The 26,113-nt window shown below is 40.0% G+C and overlaps 1 protein-coding gene across 4 annotated transcripts in view; it reads left to right on the forward strand.

The window, feature by feature from the left end:
• The window catches only part of LOC127629144 (cadherin-like protein 26), a 65,665-nt gene that overhangs the window by 30,062 nt on the left and 9,490 nt on the right, over nt 1–26,113 (forward strand). For 3 of the 4 annotated variants that reach the window (XM_052106228.1, XM_052106229.1, XM_052106231.1), the window contains 10 exons: nt 6,868–7,043; nt 7,540–7,668; nt 10,766–10,948; nt 11,681–11,946; nt 12,340–12,482; nt 13,299–13,526; nt 15,324–15,545; nt 16,002–16,132; nt 18,818–18,883; nt 23,766–23,831. In XM_052106228.1, the coding sequence (XP_051962188.1) occupies nt 6,868–7,043; nt 7,540–7,668; nt 10,766–10,948; nt 11,681–11,946; nt 12,340–12,482; nt 13,299–13,526; nt 15,324–15,545; nt 16,002–16,132; nt 18,818–18,883; nt 23,766–23,831 (1,610 nt within the window). The remainder of the gene's footprint in view (nt 1–6,867; nt 7,044–7,539; nt 7,669–10,765; nt 10,949–11,680; nt 11,947–12,339; nt 12,483–13,298; nt 13,527–15,323; nt 15,546–16,001; nt 16,133–18,817; nt 18,884–23,765; nt 23,832–26,113) is intronic. The other variant, XM_052106230.1, reaches the window with a different exon arrangement.

Raw genomic sequence — 26,113 nt, forward strand, 5'->3', positions numbered from 1 at the left:
CTGGTGACTCTATAGGCAAGTATGATATTAATCATAAAGTTCCTTAAAGGAGCAAGATGATTAAACCCACCTCGGCCGGCTACAGTCCCGATTTGAGACTTAACTTTAATCCTAAAAGCTCTCGCAGGGCCCCACTTCGAGCCTTGGGTCAGTAAAACGGGTGGGTGACATTCATGCATTATTAGTCCACAATTCATGTCGAGTTTGGCCCCGGTTTTTCAAGAGCCACTGTCAAAGCCAGGAAAGGCTATATACCCAAGGTTCTGACCACACACTTCAAAGTGCAGGTGGTTCATCTTCTGACCTTCTTCCCTCATCCATTTAATTCAGATGAGGAACAATCATTGCATTGGTTATGCCCTGTGCGGGCGCTACACGCCTACATTGAGTTCACCCGCCAGTTTATATGCTATGGAGGATGCACAAATGGAACATTCATCTCCAAGCAAAGACTTGTCGATTCAATTACCCTGGCTTATGAGTCGCAGGTTCAGACTTTCCCAATTGGTGTTAAAGCACACTCAACTAGAGTCATGACTTCCTCATGTTTTGCAGCAGAAGCATGTTTTGCAGCAGAATGGTCCTCTCCAAACACATTTGCAAGGTTTTACAACTTAGATGTGTAGGGCTCACAGTTTAGGAGCGGGTTTGGTTATTAGCAATTATTAATAATTATCATAGATAATCATTAATTATTAAAATCAATAGAACATTGATTTGAATCAATGTTAGCTTTTTTAATCCTTTAAATCAACAGTAATCAAATTTAACAGAATATCAATTATTATCAAAGATAATAATTAATTATTAAAATTAATAGAATATTAATTAGGATTAATGTAGACAGGGCACCACCCTGGAATAAGGGACTAATAACCAGACCGTATAACAGTCTCAATGTTAGATTGTTCTCTTAGGAAAATTGATGTCCGTAGATCATCAAGATTAAAAAGGGAACAACGAAGGGGTGAATTCGAGCACTGGCATCCCCTGCCAGCCTTTGACACATGTGTATGCAAAAAAAACCAAAATACTTCTCTTTTAATTATAACAAAGTTTATTGAAAATATAATATCAATTAATAATCAATACAATGCAGTCAATAAACTTCCGACATTCAAGGACAAACTAAACAGTGAGATGATTAGATATAGTAACCAAAGTAAGCCTATAACACATGAGAGGACGGTATGTGTGTGTGAGAGGAGTGAAGCAAAAAAAAGTGTACGTCACGCGAGATTTCCGGCCAGAGAGTATGGCCGTGAATGTGGGCGGAGTGAAGCCGGTTAATGGCGTCTGCCCGTGTGCAGCGTGTCTTTCGCTTGTACGTCTTGTGTGTGTGTGTGTGTGGTTAGTACGACAGAGAGAGAGAGAAAGTGGCGGCGCCGAAGCCGGTTTCGCGATCGTGGGAGAGAAGGCAACTGTTATGGAAAAACAGTTTGCGGGTGTCATCCGCGATGGAGTAAAAACAAACAGTCCAACATAGTTGGATTACAACACAGAAAACTCTCTTTTGTGATAACAGTTTATTACATCAATAGCTTGACTATTATTAGCAACAAATGAGCGGACTCTGCAGTCCGTAAACTGTACAAACAATAAACTTGATCCACAAGAATAACACACCTAAATATCCCATCTCTGCCCAGACGTTAACCTCTTACTTGAATCGCTTGAGGGCACATGTAGAATGTGTGTTCATCCGTCTCGGACTCCGACTCGGTTCCTTGATGCTCGGGTGAAGATGGGAGGCCGTTTTCTCGCTCTTTCGGCGGGCGGCTGCTGATTCTCGACGACTGGCGGAGAAATCAGTGACGTTAACTTGACTGAAGAGGAAAGGGGATCCTTCTTTCTTCACTTCTGCAGGCAAACGGATGAAGGTGCGGATTGCTCGGCGGTTACCTTCGGATCCGTTAAAGTGTTCGGTGGAACACAATGTTATCTCAACTCGTCCAGCGAGATGGAGATTGTATGGCCGCAGTTTCAAGTTGCACGTTACTTCCTTTTGCAAAGAGGCAACACCTGAGAGCAGTGATGACTGCGTCTGTGCATGGCGGGCAAAGTCACTGGAAGCAATGTACAGAACGATTTTCGCAGTATTTCTACTCCTGATGACATCTTAGTTGAGGTGCGTTCTTTTGTGTGCCTTATCCAATAGGAGTTGAGAGTTTGATCCTTTGGAATTTCACACAGTTGTAAAGTGAGCAAGGCTTCTTGGGAGTCGTAGTCTGTTTGATTTTGGCGCAGTTTTTATCAGTAAGATTTATGACTTTGTTTTTGTGTGGCTCAGTCAGGCTTTACGACTGTGTTAGTCCTGCCTTTGTCTTGTATCTGAATACATGAGGCCCTACAGATGTAACGTCTCTTTATTCACAAGTCCTCTCTGTTTAGAGCACTTGCTATTCATTGGCCATATTAATATATACTTATGCCCTTCGCTTAAGTATGGGCTCCCCATAATTACACAACTGCCTGCATTCAGGCTGTTATTATTACCATAAAGTTACAAGCACATTCATTATAAATAAACTCACTTCCTGACTGGGTTCATAAGGAGTTAATTATACTATATGACTATAGTTCATATATCCCTCTCTTCCTGGACATCACGAGGATCACTCATTGCAGCATGCTCATGTCGGTTGTCGTCCCATAAGACTGCGCCGCCATGTTTCCTCTCTGGGAAGTTATGTCGTGTTGTGCGGTGTGATGGGATTCTGTTCCCCATATGCATTAGTAAACGCAATGTCAAGTAGACTGAGTCTTAAGGGAACGTCTTGGTTATGTACGTAACCTCGGTTTCTTGAGCCGAAGGGAACGAGACATTGCGAACGCTAGCCACACTGCAAGAATCAAGAGTTCTTGTGGCATGAGCTGAAATTCTGAGGAAATGGTGTCTGTGCACCTGTTTTAATAGCGGTGAGTTTCACGCAAAACAGGTGGGGATCAAACACCATAGCCAATATTAGAATATTATTAGGCATTATAATAGAGAGGTTTCAAATAGTTTGTGTATGAAGGCACTCCCCATATGCGTTACTATGCAATGTTTCGTTCCCTTCGTCTCATTCATCTAGAGTGGTGGTGGTGTAAAGGGCTAAAGCACATTACTGTTAATCGGAGGGTCGCTGGTTCGATCCCCATGGCCACCACCATTGTGTCCTTGAGCAAGGCACTTAACTCCAGGTTGCTCCGGGGGGATTGTCCCTGTAATAAGTGAACTGAAAGTCGCTTTGGATAAAAGCATCTGCCAAATGCATAAATGTAAATGTGTCAGGGAAACAAGGTTACATACGTAACCGAGACGATATTGTTGAGCCTATACATTTCTGGGAAGGCAAGGCAAGTTGAATAGTAACACTTTACAATATAATTACATATAACATATAATGCTACGTTCACACCGGACGCGAATAGCGCGTCAAATTCGCGCCTACCGCGTCTAGTTATATGCTTGACCACTTTGAATCCATTCGTGCGTCAAGAGCGAAATTGACGCGCGTAAAAAACAAAAGCTTGAAGCGAAATTTATGCGCGTGACGCGCGTCGGAGGCGAAATCCAATGACGGCCATCTTTTTACAAGATGGCTGATGTTGATTGAGCATTCGTGGAGAGAGTCACCGCTCTTTATTTGCTCTGGAGAGCAGAACAGCGGCGTATGGGTCGTCGTCGCCGTACTTGGGTCCACCAGCGAGGGGCGTGGGACATGCTGGAGAGGAGCCACTGCCAGGTCTGGGTCGGGTTGCGGCCAACAACTCCTCCAGAGATGCACTCCGGGTGAGGGATGTCTTCATGGCACACTTCTCGGCGGAGGGAGCAGAACCATGGCAGCCGACGGAGTAGCGTTTGAAGTCCTCCTCATGACTTCCCCACAACGGCTCTTTTAAGAGCCACCCACAAACCTATAAAGAGCTAAACTATCTAAAAATAGTCCATTATTATTATATTTTGCAATTCGCGCCATTCGCGTGAACTTGACGCGCGAATGAGGCGTATTCACGTCTACCGTGCCGCGCTCTACGCCTCATTCACGCCGCAGGAATTTTTTACGCACGTAACGCGTCTTTGCATTGACTTAACATTGAAATCACTCGCGCCTGACGCGCTATTCGCGTCCGGTGTGAACGCAGCATAACACTTTATTTTAGGGATCAGAAATTAGACTTATAATTGGAAATATAATGTTGTAGCAAGATCCTGAGTTCCTTGGAATGAGGAAGCGGGAGACAGCGATTCCAAAACATGAAAGTCTCTTTTATGTTTTGGAATCGGTGTGCTGGTGAGGGCCGGTGTGCTGGTGAGGCTCCGGAGAAGGACACACAAGCCGCCGCTTCCTAGTATATTTCTCACCAATGCAAGATCCCTTGCAAACAAGATGGACCAATTGAAGCAACAGGTTGTAATGAACAAGGATATTAAGGACAGTTACATTATGTTAATCACAAAGACCTGGCTTCATCCACTCATTCCAGTTTCAGCTATTGAGCTAGCAGGCCGCATAGTACAGCGGCATGACAGGACCACTGACTCTGGTAAGAGTAAAGGAGGGGGGTTATGCTTGTTTGTCAACAGCAGTTGGTGTATTAACACTAAGACTGTAGACAGTCACTGCTTCCCAGATCTGGAGTTTGTGACCGTTAAATGCAGGCCCATATATATTCCCTGGGAGTTTACTGTGGTCATGATAACTGCTGTGTATATTCCACCGGATGCTAATGCTAACTCGGCTCTTGGACATTTATATAACACCATCAGCAGGCAACAGAGCATGTATCTTGAGGCTGTTCACATCATAGCGGGGGACTTTAACCATGCTGATCTAAAAGTAGTGCTCCCTAAATTCCATCAGCATGTAAGGTGTGCTACTAGAGGAGCAAATACACTGGACAAGGTTTACTCCAACATCAAACAGGGGCTCAGGGCTAAAACACTCCCACACCTGGGCCAGTCTGACCATATGTCCCTGCTTTTAATCCCGGCATACACCACCCTCAGGAAGGGAGTGCCTCTCATCGGCTGCAGGACTGTTTTGAGAGAACAAACTGGGAAATGTTTGAGCATCAGAACCTGGAGGAATACACAACAACTGTCCTGTGCTATATTAAGCACTGCACGGACATGGGTATATGCCAACTAGAAGCCCTGGATGATAAAATAAATCCAGTGCCTGCTCAGGGACAGAAACACTGCTTCAAGGTCTGGTGATGGGGCACAATACAGTGCTGCCAGAGCCAACCTGAAAAGAGGCATCAGGCAGGCCACTGCTGTGTATAAAAGGAAGATTGAGGACTATTTCAACAACATCAACACAAGGTCTGGCAGGTGGTCCAGCACATCACCAGTTACAAATCCAAAAACCTCACAGTTGCGGTCGATGGTGCTTCACTGGCAGAGGAGTTGAACTACTTCATTGCCCGCTTTGAGGTGGAGCAAACGGAGGCAAACACATCACATTCAAAAGCCCACAGCAGCCACATCCTCACTGTGGAGGAGCATGAGGTGAGACTCATACTGAGGGCGGTGAACCAGAGGAAAGCTGCGGGACCCAATGCCGTTTCCGGACGGGTGCTGATGGATTGTGCGGACCAGCTGGCAGGGCTCTTTACCAAGATCTTCAACTGGTCCCTATCCCAGTCCACCATCCCACCCTGCCTGAAGTCCTCTATCATAGTTCCACTGCCAAAAATGACCAACATCAGCTGCCTGAATGATTACCGTCCAGTGGCACTTACCCCCATTATTATGAAGTGCTTTGAGAAACTGGTCCGGACTTACATAATCTCAAACCTCCCACCCACACTTGAGCAGTGAGTCTGCTTATCGGGACGAGGTGAAGCTGCTGTCTGTGTAGAGCACAGATAACAACCTGGTCCTCAATACAACCAAAACCGAGGCGCTGATAATAGACTACAGGAAAAAGGATATTCAGCACCTTTTGATCAGCGGGGAATGTGTGGAGAGGGTCCCGGATTTCAGGTTCCTGGGCGTGCACAAAGAGGAGGACCTAACCTGGAGCACTAACACCACAGTACTGGTAAAGAAGGCACAGCAGAGACTTTACTTCCTGAGGATCCTTAGGAAAAACCACCTCATCCAAAAAGTGCTTCTGTCCTTCTACCACTGCTCCATAGAGAGCATACTGACTTATTGTATCTGTGTGTGGTTTGCCAGCTGCACAGAAACGGAGAGGAAAGTGCTCCAGAGGGTCGTCAAGATTATTGGCTGCCCTCTCCCCTCCCTGGGAGATCTTTACAGTTCCTGCTGCCTCAAAAAAGCCCAGAACATACTTCATACAAGATCCATCTCACCCCGGACATTCCCTGTTTGAACTGCTGCCCTTGGGCTGACGTTTCAGGATAATGAACACACAAACAAATAGATTTAAAAGAAATTCTTCCAAAAGTAATAGCAGCACTAAACACTATTTGAATGCATTATTAAGGAGATGTATCGTGCAGTGAACTGTTGTGTATGTGTGGTATAATGTGTTTTCATTTCCTTTTAGAATTTGTTTTTGCTTTTATACACTTTTAGAGACTGTTATTTATATATTTAGAGATATATTTATATACCTGTTGCACTTTATTTGATGTTGCACTGATCGGATTGCATCCAATTTCATTGTACGCGTACAATGACAATAAAGATTTTAAATTCAAATTAAAATATTATTATTATTATTATTATTATTATTACATTGTTACAACCTACTTATAATTATAATATAACCAATATAATTTCTGGATCCTGAAGCAAAGCCAGTTGAGAACTTCTGATTTATTACCTCTATCACTATAATAAAGAAGACTGCTATTTGTCTCCATGCCCCTTTCTTTCTTCTTATAACAAGCTTCCTTTTTTATTAGGAACACTCCCAGCAACATTACAGGCTCATGACAATGATCAGAAGGATAATCCTAACTCTCAGTTCAACATGAGTGTGGTGTCACAAGAACCTGCCTTACCAAAATTATCTCTGAAGCTCATGGCTGGGAACCCTAAAATCCAACAGCTTAGCCTTTCAGGATGCTTCGATTATGATGTAAGTAACTTCTGCCAATTCAAATGATTAGCCCTGCTCAGTCTCCCAGACTAAACATCTTACAAGATGAAAACAGCCCAAAACCCGTCTTTAACCAGCCAACAGACATAATCAGGCAGGTAGACCAGCTAAGATAAGCAAATCAGCTTACCCTGCTGAAAAAACTGCAATAACCAACTAAAACCAGCTGGTTGGCTGTCTTAGTTGGTCTCCCAGCCTGGTCAGGCCTGTCTGTTTGCTCATTTTGTAGAGGTTTTTGGCACTTTTTAGCTAGAAAGCCAGGGAGAGCATCTGGCTTCCCAACTAAACCATCTTAGCACCAGACTGTCCAATTTTAAACCAAGTAAAACCAACCAATCAGCTTAGGCTGGTTTAAGATTATTATTTAGTATTTTTTCAGCAGGGTAGACTTTTTTTTATTAATATTATTATAATTTTTTTTTTCCAGAACACATTTCCACAAATTTGTTCATTGTTCATTTCTATCTTATTATAGAAAGTAAAACAATATAAAGTACTAGTTCAAGCAATGGATCAAGGAACACCTGTTATGTCTTCAACTGCAACAGTTTTTCTTGACATCACAGACTCCAACACCCATGCACCACAATTCAATGCTTCCAGGGTAAGTATTTACAAGGCAGTCAGGCTTTGAGTTGGAAACATTAAAGGGGAAGTGTGCAATTCCTTTGATGTTAAAATACTTTCTCCTTTTCCAGTGTAATATGCAGAGACAAATGTCAAATTTGTCCAAGTTCAATTACTACTTCAACTTCGGTGCATAACTTGTTCCATACAATCGGTGTTATTAAATTAAAATTCGGGTAATTAAGGTCTTAAATTGTCTTAAATTTACCGTAAAATTGCTGTAGGTATTACATTTTTTGCCGGTGCGCTTAATGGCGATGAGAAAGCACAGTGGCCCACTGTAAAACATCTAGTTGATTAATTTAGTATTGTGTGAAATGAGTCTCCGCGATTTAATAGCTGTTTACGGTACGCCGGCTACAGACGCTGACGTCAGGCTGCGTGTCGACTAGGGCTGGGACAACGCGTCGATGACGTCGATGCAAAAAATACGTAGATGCAAAATATGCGCGTCGATTCGTCCGACCCAAAACAAAGATGGCGGCGCCGGCGAATAGTAGCAACACGAGTGGCTCTTCAGACTATCAGAAGTGCAAGGCGGCATGCACTCGTTCCTCTAAAGTATGGGAATTCTTTAATTTAAAAGGAAACAATTCTGTGATATGTCGTCTTTGCAAAATGGAGATGGCCTTCCATTCTAGCACCACGGCAATGCACCAGCACCTTAAGAGGCGCCACCCGGTTGAAGCTGCAGATGACAGAGAACCGTCTGTCTTTTTTTTTATCAACTCCCCACTTTGCACTCGATGTTGGAGTAGGCTATAATAAGTTGTCGACACCTAAAGTTTTCGGTTATAGCTATTAATAATGCGCTTATAGCTAGGAATGTCGTGAAAAATACATAGAGGACACTGACAACGCGCTGACTGACAGGACCAAGCAGGTAACATTTAATAAAGTCTCAACTTTCAAATTTGGTCATTCAAAGAAAATTAAACCATAAATAGGCTTACTATTTTGTGGCTCTTTAATGTGTCGTGACCGATTGCCTCAGTTAAAGCTGCTCGTGAACCGATCATCTTTTCCTTGGTTAATTTATAGCATCAAATAGGCTAAACATGAATGTAGCCTACATCAGAAGGACTGTTGTTTTAACCACGGAAAGATGTCAATACAGTAGCCTACAATCCATTATTCAAATTCAAATCCACCGACGTTAATCTTCTCTCTCCTGACTACTTTGTCGGACAAAAATGCCGTATTATGATTGATTGATCAGATCTCCAGTCAATCAAACTCCCGGCAAATGTTTTTTTTTTTACATTTTATACACCCCCCACCCCCGATAAAACCGGTATTACCGGTGTTGTCACAAGTCGATTAATCGAATCGAAATCGAATCGGACTGAAAAAATGAATCGTTAGATTAATCGATGCATCGAAAAAATAATCGCTAGATTAATCATTTAAAAAATAATAGTTTATCCCAGCCCAAGTGTCGACATTACGCGGTTGTCGATGTGAGGTTCAAAATGCGAAGAAGATGGGGAAGTGCAAATTTAACGACAAGTGGATGGAAAAGGATGCATTTAGGAGGTGGTTGGCGCCGGCTGAAAACAACGAGCCAATGTGTAAATTATGCAAAAATACCTTTTCATTAGGGACCATGGGGCTCAAAGCCGTCGAGTCGCATATGAAAGGAGGAAAGCACCAGCGTTATGTTGCAGCAGCTAGCCATAGCGTGGCCAGGGTAATCCCTGCATTGTTTGCAGCATGACCTAACGACGTTACAAGTTCAGACGCCACCTCTCAGTCGGCTATAACATGTTTCATTTCACCGCCAGACACCCAAAAGGCAGAGGTACTGTGGGTTCTCCATACTGTGATGAGGCACAATTCATTTAAATCTAACGATGACATGCGTGGCGTTTTTGCTGCCATGTTACCCGATTCGCAGCTTGCAAAGTCATTCACCTGTGGTGAAAATAAAACGGCATATGTCGCCAAATATGGCATCGCTTCATTCATCAAGAAGGAGCTATCGTGCAACGTTAGTGAGAAACCATATGTTGTCATGTTTGACCAAAGTATGAATAAAACGACAAAGAGCAAACAAATGGACATTCATTTGCGATTCTGGACTTTTCAAACAGTTATGTACATTATTTGTCAACTTTTTGTCTTGGGAAAGGCTGTTTTGAGGACTTTCATTATTGAGCTTATTTATGATGGAGACTGCTTTAAGTGTTGGAAGTATTTTTATTCTGTCTCCCACTGAGCCATCATGGAGTCCGCTTCAAGTGTTATTATTTTCATTATTCTATATGGTTCCTTCATGCAATGCATTGTGTTGTTTAGTGTAATCCAACTTATGTATGTTATGTTGGCTCTGTTCTGCATCACAAAGGAACAAAATAAAAAAAATGAAAATGCCAACTGTGAGCTGTTTGGAGTATTCCAAAGAAATTATGACATTTTTGGGTTTTAAATTATATTTGTTGAGGTCTTAAAAAGGTCTTAAAAAGCATTAAATTTTACTTTTAAAATGGTGCAAGAAACCTGGAATGATACCTTGAATCATGTGCACTGTTGGGGAGAGGTTTGCTGTTACTTTAAGTTATCAGTCTTTCAGAATTTCCGCAAGGCAGATGATAAAACTGCTGAGAAAATATCATAGACTTACATTACATTAAAGGAGACACCTGAGCCATTTCTAGAGATCAGAATAACTCATAGGATATTTACATTTGGTCATATGTGTTTACACTGATCAAATTAAGTGTGTGACTATAAATGTGTAAATACTCCTTTTGAGATTTTAGCTTGAGCTCATTTGACTTGGTCTAGTAAGCGATCACCTTGAACAACTGCAAAGCAACTCCCTAAAACAGTAAGGTGACCTATTCAACATCAGAACAGTGCTTTGGAACATGGCAAAGAGTTTTAACAGACAAGCACCACACATTTTCTTCAGAAAATGCTAATATAAATGTTTCCATTGCCACTAAAGGGAACATCAATTACACACTTCACCTCTAATAAATACAGAGCCTTATTGAGTAATTTGGTCTCAAAGATTTTAATGGTGTGCAACAATGCGTTCATATATGTTCATTGATTTATGTGTGGAACAGTACAATGCTGAGGTGATGGAAATGGTATTAAAGGAGATCTTAAGAATTGGTGTGACAGACAAGGACACTCCTAACACACCTGCTTCAAAAGCAAAGTTCACTATCGTGAAGGGCAATGAAGAGGAGAATTACAAGATTGAGACAGACCCCAAAACCAATGAGGGTGTGCTATCTGTTATCAAGGTAAACTAAACTATTGCCTTTCATATCACAATATTTAGGTAAAGACATCAAATGATACCTCAAATCTTGTGAATATGTGAGCCTAACACTAGCAGACTTTTGCATCAACCACCTCACATCACATACAAAATCAACATGTTGGTTCAACCCAATTTTGCCAAATTATTCACATGTGCCATCCCCAATAGGCCTATACAGCCATTTTTACATCAAGTCACATATGACCCTACTTATAGCGTGTTGCAACCTCCGAGACTTAGGTTCTTATCCCATTGAAACAAGGAAGTAATTGCGTTCATATTAACAATGGTGAGTATGATTTAGGGGTTAAAATTTTGCTCTATAATTCTCCTGTTTTCTCCACTAATGGTTAAATTTAGTGTTTGGGTAAGGGAGTAGGGTTAATAATATATGCATTCCTTTTAACTGTATAACATAATTCCCAACAAAAAATACAACTCACTTTTGGCTCCACTCTGTGGACACGTGCCCATATGTTCAACAACACTACCAGCTTCGGCCACTGGGGGCAGTGATTTGAATTTCGCTAAACAGACGTTTAGCGAAACAGACAGACGCAAACGTTTTTTGCACATATGTCTCCATCAGCTATCGACATGTATGTTAGTTAGAGCGATGCTATGTGTTGTGAGCCTTGGAATATCTATTAAATGTGTTTACGGCAGCTTGTGGTTCATAAAATTGGCTCCAAATATTATTTTATTTTCACAGGGGAAGAACTATGTGAAGACTGAGATCATTGAACTTGAGATTGCCGTTGAAAACGAGGAGAAATTGTTTCAATGTGTTGATGGAAAACCAGTAACAGGCCCAAAACCAAACACTGTCAAAGTGGATGTGAAAGTCCTTGATTTGAATGATGCCCCTGTATTTAAGAAGAATATTGAAATAGTTTACCGAAATGAAAACATGGATGCAGGAGATGTGTTGTTCATACCGGAGGTCAAAGATGAGGACTCAGATGTGAACAAAATCAGGTATATTTGAACTGTAAAAAATAACATTCCTCATTATTAAATTTTTCTTTACATTGTTGTGGAATTTATTTAGCCACACTTTATTACATAATCATATTTCATCTTTATTTCATGTCATAAACTTTCTTTGCAAACAATTCAAAATCCTAATACATTATGCACATTTCCATGTTTTGTTTCCATTTCCAATGAGGGGAAAAACACTTTTTGGACCTGTATATGCAGCATATCATTTGAAACCATAAAATTCCTTTGTACAGTATCCTTTTTATTAGTTACACTCAACTTAAATTTATACAAGCTTATTCAGAGTTGTAGAGAAATAGATTAAATTTTTGGACAACATTCCAAGTGGCAATGTTTTTTTTTTTTGTATGTGTGTGCTGTATAAAGGTATAAGTTAGTAAAAGACCCAGCCAAATGGGTCACCATTGACCCACAGACAGGAAAAATCACCACAGTTGTGAAAATGGATCGGGAGTCTCCATATCTAATAAATGGCTCCTACCATCTTGAGATCCATGCAACAGATGATGGTAAGCAACAAAATATGAGTTCTCAGCACTACATTTCAACTCAAAACCTTAACACTATTCCAAAAGGTAACTAATGAGAACAAGATTCAGATTATGAAATCTAAAATCAAGGAACATGTATTACAAGGAATATATCAAAGACACCCCAATGTACATTCAATGAAAAAGTAGACTATATTTTGGTATTCTTATTGACCAAGTCAAAAGAGCCCAACATGAACTCTCAACAGGCCTATTTACACTTAGTCACTTTAAGCAACTTTACATTAATGATGGGATTTCTATCTGATTGTGTATGAACTGCAAAACGTATATAAATTTGCTATGTATGCAAATTTGATGAAGTTCACTTCCGTGATCATGACGATAATGGCCAGTGGGATTTTGCTGCACATGATCTGGCAGATTAAAGAACTAGTTCAGCCCAAAAAAAAGGCAACAGCAGTTATACAATTTAACTATACTTTTAAATAAAATGTATAATATCTGTGCCACTGGCAACACAGTCAACATTTTTAAACAGAATTTCCCATTTTTCATTGGTTTGACGAAACCACATGATTGTCCTCTCTTAAAATTATACCATTGTTTGAGCCAATGTTGCTGTTGGGTTATTCAGGATTCTCAAACAAACCACTTTTGATTTGTTTACAATGTTTACACTTTTTGGTGAGATGAACTTACTTATAGTTTATTCTGCATAATAAGCTGGAATATGAGAAAATATAAAAAAAAATTACACATATCATCATTAAAATATTATCACAACTCTCAGAACTTGAGCATCACTGACCTTATTCTACATGTTGTTTTCAGGACACCCCCCAGCTACAGGGACATGCACCGTAGTGATATATCTGGGTGATACGAATGATAATGCTCCCTCTCTCATCTCCGATCAAATGGTCATGTGTGGGAACAAGGTGGACCGTGTCAAGGTAGTGGCATCAGACCGTGACGCGCCTCCATTTGGGAGTCCATTCTCCTTCTATCTGGGAGGGGAGGAGGATTTGAAGAACATCTGGAAACTGGAACCCACCACAGGTTAGTGAGGTGGAGTTCACATGCATTTAATTTAGTTAGCTGACAGTTTATACCCACATTGTACTGTAGTTACATGCAATACAGAAAATTCTACAAAACACAAACATTTCTCCTTCATGGACCACTTAACCAACATTCATTTATTCAGTCATCCATCCATCTGTCCGTCCCTGCAAACTTCCAGCCAGCCACCTTCCAAGCTTCCATCCAGCCACCATCCATCCTTCCAAGCTTCCATCCAGCCAAGCTTCCATCCATCTTTTAACTGCCTAGCAGCTCCTAGCAATCAGCACCTCTTTTCAACTGTCTAGCAACCATTCAGTACACATTGTCAACTTGACTAGCAACCAGTGGTGAATTCTTAGTGCCAGAAAAGCCTTCTCTGCTGGCCTAGCATGTCTAATAAATAAATATTATTTCTTCCTTTCATTCTCCTTCACCTTTTTGCCTATTTATTTTCAATTGGTTTCCATTTCTAATTCATCTAAAAACGCAAATAGTTTATCCAGTCAGAATTTATTTCTTGATGTTTACAAGCGAAGCGTGACAACGTTTCATAAATCGCATGCCTAAAGCCGAGCGCTTCCTAAGCAGAGCGTGAGTCTGAGCTCCACCACGTTAAGCCTTAAGAATTTCTACAGAATTCCCCAACAGTACAAGTGAATAGGCATCTAAAGTCATCAGCCAATCAGATTGATTTATTTGTTCTTGGTGGGTGTGGTCTTTAGGATATGTCCCAGTTGAAAACTTCTAGCTGGCCTTGAGTGATGCAATCATGCTTTAAGTGATGTAAGTAATTTGAAACCGAAGAGCGCAAGATCTAGCTGACGAGTCTGCTGTCATCACTGCTGTTATTGCCGTTGAGAAAGAGATCTTTATTGATTTAAAAACCTGTGATGTAAACAGGAAAGGAGGGATGATTTTCACTAAATTGGTAAGTGCTTTTTGCATTGTTATAGCAACATCAGGGGTTTTCTAAGTGTAAATTAGGCTTGCTGGGGCATTTAGAGTCAGTTTAATTTTTGAAAAGTAACTGTGCACCCTTATGAAACAAACATTATTGCAAGCAACATTTATATAGCAAATATTATTAGATAGATTTTCCTGGTATTAGACCTTGTTGGTTTTGGCTTTCGTGCATGGAAAATTTAAATTGGTATTATTATTTGGCTGCAATGTAATGTATGATGTCCATAGGCATAGGGTGTCTTATTAATTGTGAAACATTGTTTTCTTAATGGCATGAATCGCACTGAAGGCCAAGACTTAAAATGCACATGCTGCCACTGATAGCCACCATTCAGAACTCCAAGCAACAACCTAGCAAGCAATCAGAACACCATTGCAAGGCATATGTAACTGTTCTCAAACTACACAATATAGGCTTATGTAACCAAACTTCAAATACAGTATCTCTTCAAACTGCAAAAGTATTCAAAGTTCATACAACTTTTTTAACCTTTAGAATTCAAACCAACCTTCAAACATTTCCAGACATGCTTTGTTAAACCAACATTCAGTGACTATCTTGATAAACTCTTATTTTCTAGTTGTAACTTGTAATGTGCTTAATATGCTTTCCAGGAAAATACCTTTCTACTTGCTGTTCTCTGAGCTGTTGACCTTTGCAAACTTTGTAAACACCGTATATCAGTCTATTTAACCACTAACTTGTTAAACTAATAACCATGCACCAGACCAAACTATGCTCACTGCTTTGAGAAGCTGTAACCTTATTCTATTGCATATGATAAATTTGCACACTATCATTAAAGCGTTGTTTGGTTTACACCATAGGAGACAACACCTCTCTGATAAGTTTGAAGAGTCTGCCATATGGAAACTACTCAGTTCCCTTGAAGGTACAGGATCAACAGGGGCTGGGGGCAGAAGCAGTTCTTCAGGTGTTTGTATGCGACTGTGCAGGAGGAAATGTGTGTCGTGGACGCCTCCCTTACTTCTCCAGACTGGGTCCTGCAGGCATCGGTCTCCTGTTAGCAGGAATTCTGCTGCTGGCCTGTGAGTTTCAATCTGAATCACAAATTTCACAATGAATCGTCTCTAGTAATATAGTGTACTCACAGTTCGGGTCCATTAATCTGACAGGACAAGCTGTGTTTAAAAAAAGTTTTTACATGAGACTTGAAATCATTGGATTATTCGCTGACTAATAGAAGTTTTCTCCATGCAAGGCTGAATTTAATCTGAGCCTTGATTATTGTAAAGTGTATCCTTAAGCAACACCAGCAATTTCAAATCCTTTGAGCAGAAATTTAAAAGTTTGAATTTCTGAAAATTATATTCTCCTATTTTCTTCCTGACACAAACACAAATTTGTTTATTAGCATGAGGGAGTTATAATACAATGACTGTAACAGTAGGGCAGTGTTTTGCACTGATTCACCATGCACTTTACTTGGACAAAAACTGCAATGAGTGCTTAAGCCCTTCATAATACTGTATGTTGTTTTGCAGTTCTACTCCTCTTTTGTTTCCTGTGTGAATGCGGAACCAAGACCTCACAACACATCCCACTAGACATGCAGGGTGAGGGTAAACAAACCCTCATCAAATACAATGAAGAGGGAGGAGGCTCAATCAATAAGGTATGTGCCCAACTTGACAACCTGTGAGTACATGTTAGAAACTCTCAATCTTGCTGAAAGTTGAAAAGTTATGAAATGAGTCACCTTTTGGAAAGTCTTCAGTAGAAAATGGAAAAAAACGAGTGATTATGTTCAACTGAGCTTCATTGCTTCATCAGAATTATATTTTCCCATTTCCCTTCTTCATGTGGGATGTGTGTTATGCATGTACATAAACGTTTGGGTTGCCAACTGTCTCTTATTAGCTGGTTCCTTCCAGTCAAATGGTAAAACATCCCATTTTAAAGGCACAAAATCTCCAAGGGGGACCCACACTGGTCTGAAGGTGAAACGGGGAACTCAACCCCCACGTCCCGTATTGAAGCGCTCAAAATGTTTAAAGGGGTCATGACATGAGAAACCAAATTTGCCTTGATCTTTTGGTATATAAGAGGTCTTTGTATCATTAAAACGTCCTGCAAGTTTAATATTTTAAGACGTCCTCCCCATTCTAAACGAATCATTTATTTAATCAAGCTCAAAATACAGCTCGTTCTGGATTCATGGTTAGAAGTGACGTGACGGTTAGAAGTGACGTACCAGCGTTCGCAATTTCATTCATTATGAATAATCACAGTGTTTTTACTTAGTTTACTTGCATATTGTTCTGGCTGGGTGCGTCAATAATTGATAAATAGGCACTGACGTTAGCCAATCATAACAGTGGGCGTTAACACTGAAGTCTTAAATGGAAAACGCCCCCAAAACAGACTGTTTGAATCAGAGGATGAGAAACAGGGTGGGAAAAGGTCATAAATCACTAGATTTTAAAAGTTTTTCTTAAAAAAAATATATTAATACTATAATTGCACCTAAGGGAACATAATAATACAATAAAAAAACCCATGTCATGACCCCTTTAACCTGTTAACCTGTCTTGTGTTCTGCAACCCTAATTAAAAAAACATTCTACTTAGAGTTTGTTAATTAGTATATGTGACACAAATGTTTCACTGTTTACGTACACAGTTTTTCATCAGTCTGAACATGTCAGTTTTCATTACAATATTAGTTAGATTAAGTAATTGTCGTTTTTGCTTGTAAACATACAGAGAAAAAGCCAACAGATGGTGTCTATTGCATATAAACATATTAGCTTCATGCCCATGTGCATTTGATTGAAAAATCCATATTGGTTGACAACTATCTAATGGATTAATTAGGCTTCATGTAAACATAAACATGTTCACCTAAAATTCTCTGCATTTTTATGTTGTGCAAAAACAAATATCTCAACACTAGCAAAACATTTATAATTTAAAAGCAGAGCATGTGATGCATAATATTTCATTGCTCATAATTTTTTTCTTTTTATCTCTCTATGTATCTACCTCTCTACTCCTCAGCCCAAGCAAATACCCACTTCAAGCTCTGTTGGTTTGAAGGAAAGTTCAAAAGCAATAGCATCATATATACTGCACCAGTATATAGATTTATTAAGCTACCCCCATTTCTTTTCTCATTGACTTAATGCCTATATGGCACAAAGCCAATGTTTTTGTGTTATCTCCTGTTCTTCGGTTTCATACAGTATGCAAAACCCAAGAAAAGTTACATTCAAATAAGAAGGAACAAGTCCCTACATCTTACATGCAGACAGGTTGTTGGCCCAAATGCTCAAAGGTAAAATTTACTTACACTTGGGTTATCAACCTGTATTTGGGGTTTCAGCAAATACAAGGGGACAAATTCCCTTGAAAAATCAAATGACTTTATATATGTTTCCAATTTTAGTGTTACCCAAATGGTGATACATTTCAGTCCAATACTGTAGATCAACATTGCCGTGTCTTGCCATTGAGGGAATGAAGATATGACTTTTGCTTAATAGTTTTCTGTTCTATTGTCTTAAAGGAATAGTTTACCCAAAATGAAAATCATAATTTTCTCACACTAATGTTGTTCCAAACCCATATGACTTGTTTTACATAAACAATGGTGAGCATGATTCAAAGGCTGTATTTTTACTCTAAAATTACCTTTTTACTCTACTGACAGTTAGGTTTATGTTTGGGTTTTGAGTTAGGGGGTATATATGCATTCCTGTTGATTGTAAATAGAAGTGACTTTTGGCGCCACTTTGTGGACATCTCACCTCAGTGACACTTCCTCCTTTGACCACTGGGGGCAGTAGATTAAATTTCAGAACGCTTAGATGGATTAAATGTAACAAACACAAATTTAAGTTATTAATCACACAAAATCTTGCCATGTGCTGCAGCTTTGAAATTTCATTTGCATTTAGATTTATTAAAAATGGCACATGAAGACAATTCGCAACAAGTTTGATGTAATTGATTCCAAAACACCACTGGTTCTTGCAATGTGCCAGTTTGAATAAGACTTCGAAAACAGTGAACTAGTCATATTAACAGTGCTTTTTCCCCTTATTTTCTGGAGTTTAGTAGTCCCAGATCACTGCATACTTTCATTGTATGGAATAGAGCAGTGTGAACATTCTTCAAAACATCAATACAATCATACAGGCTTGGAATGACATGACTGTGAGAAAATAGACTGTGCAAATTTCAGCTGTCAAAGATGATAAGAAACTTAAAATGAAGTTTTTTAATACACACCTTATCTATAAAAATTATAGGTTATAATAATACACTACTAACAACCTGTATATTGCCATTTTGCCAGCCTGGCTACTTCTTTACCAATGGATACAGGAAGGGTGAAAACGGTACTCTAAGAGGCCCTGAAGGGGTGAGTGTTAAATCAACTGTATGCTTGTGTTTAGTGCCAAGAAATAACAATAGCTCATACTGTTCTCATGTATGGAAAAACTAGGTCAAGGTTTATCGTCCAGAAAATGATAATACTGTGGTACATGGTAGCCCATTTAAAATTTAGAAGACGGATACAGTATGTTCGAAAACAAAATAAAAAATTCCGAGCTTAAGCAGCTGAATTCTGGATTTCATAAAAGATTTTTATTTTATTAAGAGATTAATCATAGTTTTATCATAATAGGGGACCAAAACCTCTTTAAATATACATGAAGTTATTTTGTTAGTTGTATTCATTTTCTTCTTGCAAATTAATTAATAATAAACCCCTTTTTCAGGAAACTGTATTTTAATTATCTTTATTGTAAGGGGTTTAAACAATGTTTTCCATGCTTGTTTAGTGAACCATAAACAATAAATGAACATGCACCTGTGGAACGGTCGTTAAGACAGTAGCTTACATACTGTAGGCAATTAAGATCACTGTTATAAAAACTTAGGACACTAAAGAGACCCATCTACTGACTCTGAGAAACACCAAAAGAAAGATGCCCAAGGTCCTGCTCATCTGCATGAACATGTCTTAGGCATGCTGCATGAGAACTGCAGATGTTGCCAGGGCAATAAATTGCAATGTCCGTACTGTGAGACGCTGAAGACAGTGCTACAGGGAGACAGGATGGAAAGCTGATAGTCACTCGCAGTGGCAGACCACATGTAACAACACCTGCACAGGATCAGTACATCTGAAAATCACACCTGCTGGACAGGTACAGGATGGAAACAACAACTGCCTGAATTACACCAGGAATGCACAATCCCTCCATCAGTGCTCAGACTGTAAGCAATAGGCTGAGGGAGACTGGACTCAGGGCCTGTAGGCCTGTTGTAAGACCAGACAGGACTAGCAAAAGTGCTCTTTACTGTTTTTTCTCACCGGGGGGGTGGTCAGCCTCGCGTTTACCATTGAAGGAATGAGCTACACCGAGGCCTGTACTCTGGAGCGGGATTGATTTGGAGGTGGAGTGTCCGTCATGGTCTTGGGAGGTGTGATAGCATCATCGGACTGAGCTTGCTGTAATTGCAGGCAATATCCATGCTGTGCATTACAGGGAAGACATCCACCTCCCTCACGTGGTACCCTTCCTGCAGGCTCATCCTGATATGACCCTCCAGCACGACAATGCTACAAACCACACTGCTCGTTCTGTGCATGATTTCCTGCAAGACAGGAATATCAGTGTTCCACCATGGCCAGCGAAGAGCCGGATCTCAATCCCATGGAGCACGTCTGGGTCCTGTTAGATCGGATTGTGAGGGCAAGGGCCATTCCCACCAGAAATGTTCAGGAACTTACAAGTGCCTTGGTGGAAGAGTGGGGTAACATCTCACAGCAAGAACTGGCAAAACTGGTGCTGTCCATGAGGAGGAGATGCACTGCAGTGCTTAATGCAGCTGGTGGCCACACCAGATACTAACCCCCCTCCCCATTGTTCAGGGACTCATTCCATTTCTGTTAATCACAATTCTGTGAAACTTGTTCAGTTTATGTCTTCGTTGTTAAATCTTTTTATGTTCATACAAATATTTACACATGTTAAGTTTGCAGAAAATAAAAGCAGTTCAATGTAAGAGGACGTTTCTTTTTTTAGATGAGTATATACACACACAATTTTATGAGGTACACCAGTACATCTATTTATTCTTGTGATTATCTAATCAGCCAATCACGTGGCAGCAGTGTAATGTATAAAATCATGCAGATACCTGTCAGGAGCTTCAGTTAATGTTCACATCCACAGTCAGAATGGGGAAAAACTTTGATCTCGGTGGTATGATTGTTGGTGCCAGACGGACTGGTTTGAGTATTTCTGCAACTGCTGATCTCCTGTGATTTTCATGTACAACAGTCTCTAGTATGTAAAAGAATGGTGCGAAAAACAAAAGAAACTTCCAGAAGTGGAACCCAATGTGATCTGCTGTTGTAGCCCATCTACCTCAAGGTTCGAAAATTTGTGCATTCTGAGATGCTATTCTGCTCACTACAATTGTACAGAGAGGTTATCTGAATTACCGTAGACTCTGTCAGCTCAAACCAGTCTGGCCATTCTCCATTGACCAAACTCATCAACAAGGCATTTCTGCCCACAGAACGGCCGCTCACTGGATATTTTTTGTTTTTGGGACAATTCTGGGTAAATTCTAGCGACTGTTATGGGTGATGATACCAGATGATCAGCAGTTAGAGAAATACTTAAACCAGCCCATGTGGCAGCAACAATTATGCCACAGTATATATAAACTGCATTTGTATTCCTCTTTAATATACAGTACATCTTCCTCAATGTTAAATCCATAACAGAGTGGATATTTCAAAACTAAACTAGAGGTAGATTTTTTTCCAAGACAAACTTTGATTTTGGCCTTAGTTTTAAAAGTTTATAGCTTGATGGTTATACTGAAATTATAATAAAACAAACAGCCAGCAAGCTACATACATGTAGGTAGTCAGACTGACTGTCACATACAGTTGATAGACGGGTAAATCAGACAGAGAGCACATTAAAGGCGTTTGTGGGCATGTTATTACATTTAGATTTTTTTAAGACCGTAGAGTTTGAATTAAAAAGCATTTTTAAATTTGAACATTCCTTCAATGCAAGGCTAAATCAGAGATTAATTAGTGGAGATGGACACTTCTCTTAAAATGGAGTGAAATTGGAACCCTCAACCTATGGAACCAAGGAAGTCCCTTGGTTCCTTGGGTCAGGGCGGCGCTCACAGCCCCGCAACCCTGGTTCCTTTCTACCCGGAGGTGCATGTCGAGTTGACGAAGCCATAGAGGGCACCTTTTACTGCCCAAAACCGGCATCCTCACTCCTCCGCTCTCACTACCCTAGATAGCAGAGCAGCCCCTCACACTGTCTCAGCCCTGCATGCCATGGCCCTCGTGCAAGTCCACCAGGCCAAGGCATTTAAAGATCTGCACTTCGGTAGTCTTGATCCTGATGTGCTGCAGGAACTGCACTAGACGACCGACCATGCCCCCCGGGCAAACCTGGGCCCAGCTCTCAGCTCCAGCGTAGAGCTCCCCTCAGGAAGCTGATGCCCCCTTCTCACGAGCCACCACTGGGACCCAGAAGGCGGCCAAGTGTTCCTGAGACGATTAAACCAAGTAGCAAGATGGCCGCTATGGAGTTGGTATCTGAACCACTCCATCCCCGGTAATCTCTTGCCGCACCCCCAGGGCCACGGTACTCATATTGCCAGGAAAAAGAGAGTGGTTTCCTCACTTTTTCAGTCACCTACAATGACCTCACACGCCGTTCTCACACCAGTCTGTCACCAAACACCTACAGTCATGGCCCCAAGCACGCGGTCACCTCGCCTCCACGACTTTGACTGTAGACTGCCAGCGGGCTGGTTTTGATGAGTCTAGAGGATGCATCCATAGGACCTCCTCCTCAATCAGTCGAGTTCACGTTACTACTGATGGCTAAGACCATGTCAAATTTTTTCAGCATGTAGAAATGAAGCATAAAGAAAGATAAGCTAAGTGTAAGTGATGTGAGCAAAGCTAGCTATCTAACGTTAGCAATCTGCCTCTTGCTGCATTCCATTCAACTCAGCAAGTCTGATTTTCCAACTTCCTTCTGGGAAAAGTGCAATAGAACTCCACTTGAAGTCATGCAGAAATTTTGAATTATTTTAAAGATTTTGCCAAGATGCAGGTGTGTGACATCACACAATCTTGTCAGCACCCAGGAAGATGTACAAAATAAGTGATAAACATTCACTTTTATTAAATAATAATATAAATTAGTCTTTTTAATTTTGTCTTATTAAAGCTTGTTTAACAAACATTAGCAGAGTAGCAGGTGTTCAAAATATGGTAAATTATACTCTCTTTTGATAAGCGTCAACCTGTAGTACAAATGCTAGTGTTGCAGATTGTTTTTGAATTGTGTTGTTAGGAGATATCTGTGGTGACAGTCAAAGATCTGCTCAGCTAACAGGAGCGTTGCAGTTTTGTTTCCTTTAACGTCATCTTACGAGCATCTGGCATTAGAATGCCTTTAGTCAGATATCGGATATATAAAGTGGAATATCCCACATCGGATTTGAGTTGAATCCAGCATCTGTACCTAAACTCATCTTCATCTCACCAAAAGAGATTTAGCGAGTATAAGCTATACATATTAGCTACCGAGCGGGTCGGTGGGTCGGCCACGAAAAGTGCCGAATGGGACGCGATAAGCTAATGTAGAACAGACCACAAAATGGCTCTGCGATATGCAGAAAAGGACAGCAAACTTTTTGTTTGTATCTGTGACTCAAAAAGTCCCATATGCTGGATACAATTTAATTGCATTTTGTTACAATGTGATGTGTAACATCTATTCACTTGACTATAGTGACAATGATCATTATTGTTGTTGTATAACAACATTTTGTTATTCTATGGAGGTGATATTACATTTATCTAGGGATACACTTAAATAACATAACGTTTATATGAAAATATGTGTCCTTAGTATTTTTAATACGTACAATGTATAAATGTTTTGTAAGGTAATCTAAAAGTGCTTAATGTGGTAAAATCACTGTTTTTATGGAAGTCAGAAATAGGATTTCAGTGAATTAAAATCATCTAAAGAAATGTTCACAGATCAGGAAGTAGATCATTAACGTAACAACTGTGCATTCTGTATTCACTTATTACATTGTAGTTCCTGTTTTATAAAAGCAGTTATAACTTTGTGCCGCATTGTGAATACACAAACTAGCATTAACCAAACCTTCAGTACTGTAGCACAGGATCTTGTAATTATGTATTCTTTTAATGTTATCTCTGACAGTATGGCACTCAGTACTCATCGGGGATGTTCCAGGAAATGTCTAATGGTGGAGGTGTGATGAGCATGGTGAGTGACAGCGTCCATCAAACTAAGACATGAGTGTAGCGAGACATGTGTGGGCGGGCAAGTGTGACAGGACAGACTGGGAGGGCCCGATATGTGAGAGAAGAGTAATAAATTAAAAACAAACATATGGGTTTAACCCAATGTGTGTTTTCATTCAAAATGTGTATACTGAGTCAAACAGCTTCACATGTGTCTCTTGTTTCAGGACATATATATATATATATATATATATATATATATATATATACTGTATATATACAGTACTGTGCAAAATTCTTAGGCACATTTAAAAAAAAACATGGTTTTATATATATATATATATATATATATATATATATATATATATATATATATATATATAAGTTCAGCTGTAATGTGTCAATAGGAAATATCAATTTTAGACTCCCAAACATTCCTTTTGCAAATAGAATATAATAGAAGAGTTCTACAACAGATGGTATGGCCCCCACAGAGCCCGGATCTCAACATCATTGAGTCTGTCTGGGATTACATAAAGAGACAGGTGTACTTATAAAAATTGGGACTGTTTTGAAGATGGAGGTTGTCACAACAAACATTGATTTAACTTTTTAATGTTTACTGGACTTTGTTTGACATTAATTGATAAATGAAAACTATTTATGGTCTTATTTCTGAAGACATCCTCACTATGCCACATTATTCACAAGTGCCTAAAAGTTTTGCACAGTACTCTCCCTCTCTCGCTCGCTCTCTCTCTCTCTCTCTCTCTCTCTCTCTCTGTCTCCCTCTCTCTCTCTCTCTCTATATATATATCTCTATATATATAGATATATATTTGGAATAATGAACAGATTTATCTCCTAAATGTATAGTCAGGACATTAATAACATTACAGTTTGGAAAAAAACTAAGAGCAAAGAGTTCTCATCAAATCATCCAGATCTGCTGTATTATCCTCTTGTTTAGTTGTACATCTGGGCCTTCCACATCACTTTCTGTTCTTGCTAGAGACATTTGTCCTTTGTCTTTGAAGACTGTAGTGTACACCTTTGTATGAAATCTTTTTTGCAATTTCAAGAATTCTATAGCCTTCAGTCCTCAAAACAATGATTGACTGACGCGTTTCTAGAGAAAGCCGTTCCTTTTTTGCCATTTTTGAACTAATATTGACCTTAAGACATGCCACATTTGGCAACTCAAAAACAAACACAAAGACAATGTTAAGCTTCATTTAATGAACCTAGTAACTTTCAGCAGTTTTTGATATAATGGCAAGTGATTTTCTAGTACCAAATTAGCAATTTAGCATGACTACTCAAGGATAAGGTGTTGGAGTGAGGGCAGCTGGAAATGGGACCTGTCTAGATTTGCTCAAAAATGACTTTTTGCAAATAGTGACGGTGCTGTTTTTACATCAGTAATGTCCTGAATATACTTTGTGATAAGCTGGATGCCATTTTGGTGAAGCAGAGTACCAATTTCCTTCCAAAACAGCAAAATCTGTACATTATTCCAAACTTTTGGCCAATATATATATATATATATATATATATATATATATATATATATATATACAGTATCTCACACAAGTGAGTACACCCCTCACATTTTTGTAAATATTTGATTATATCTTTTCATGTGACAACACTGAAGAAATGACACTTTGCTACAATGTAAAGTAGTGAGTGTGCAGCTAGTATAACAGTGTAAATTAGATGTCTCTTCAAAATAACTCAACACACAGCCATTAATGTCTAAACCGCTGGCAACAAAAGTGAGTACACCCCTAAGTGAAAATGTCCAAATTTGGACCAAAGTGTCAATATTTTGTGTGGCCACCATTATTTTACAGCACTGCTTTAACCCTCTTGGGCATGGAGTTCACCAGAGCTTCACAGGTTGCCACTGGAGTCCTCTACCACACCTCCATGATGACATCACGGAGCTGGTGGATGTTAGAGACCTTTTTCTCCTCCACCTTCCGTTTGAGGATGCCCCACAGATGCTCAAAAGTGTTTGGGTCTGGAGACATGCTTGGCCAGTCAATCACCTTCACCCTCAGCTTCTTTAGCAATGCAGTGGTCATCTTGGAGGTGTGTTTGGGGTTGTTATCATGCTGGAATACTGCCCTGCGGCCCAGTCTCCGAAGGGAGGGGATCATGCTCTGCTTCAGTATGTCACAGTACGTGTTGGCATTCATGGTTCTCTCAATGAACTGTAGCTCCCCAGTGCCGGCAGCACTCATGCAGCCCCAGACCATGACACTCCCACCACCATGCTTGACTGTAGGCAAGACACAC

This window comes from Xyrauchen texanus, chromosome 35, assembly GCF_025860055.1.
Source record: "Xyrauchen texanus isolate HMW12.3.18 chromosome 35, RBS_HiC_50CHRs, whole genome shotgun sequence".
In the NCBI taxonomy this organism is placed as follows: domain Eukaryota; kingdom Metazoa; phylum Chordata; class Actinopteri; order Cypriniformes; family Catostomidae; genus Xyrauchen; species Xyrauchen texanus.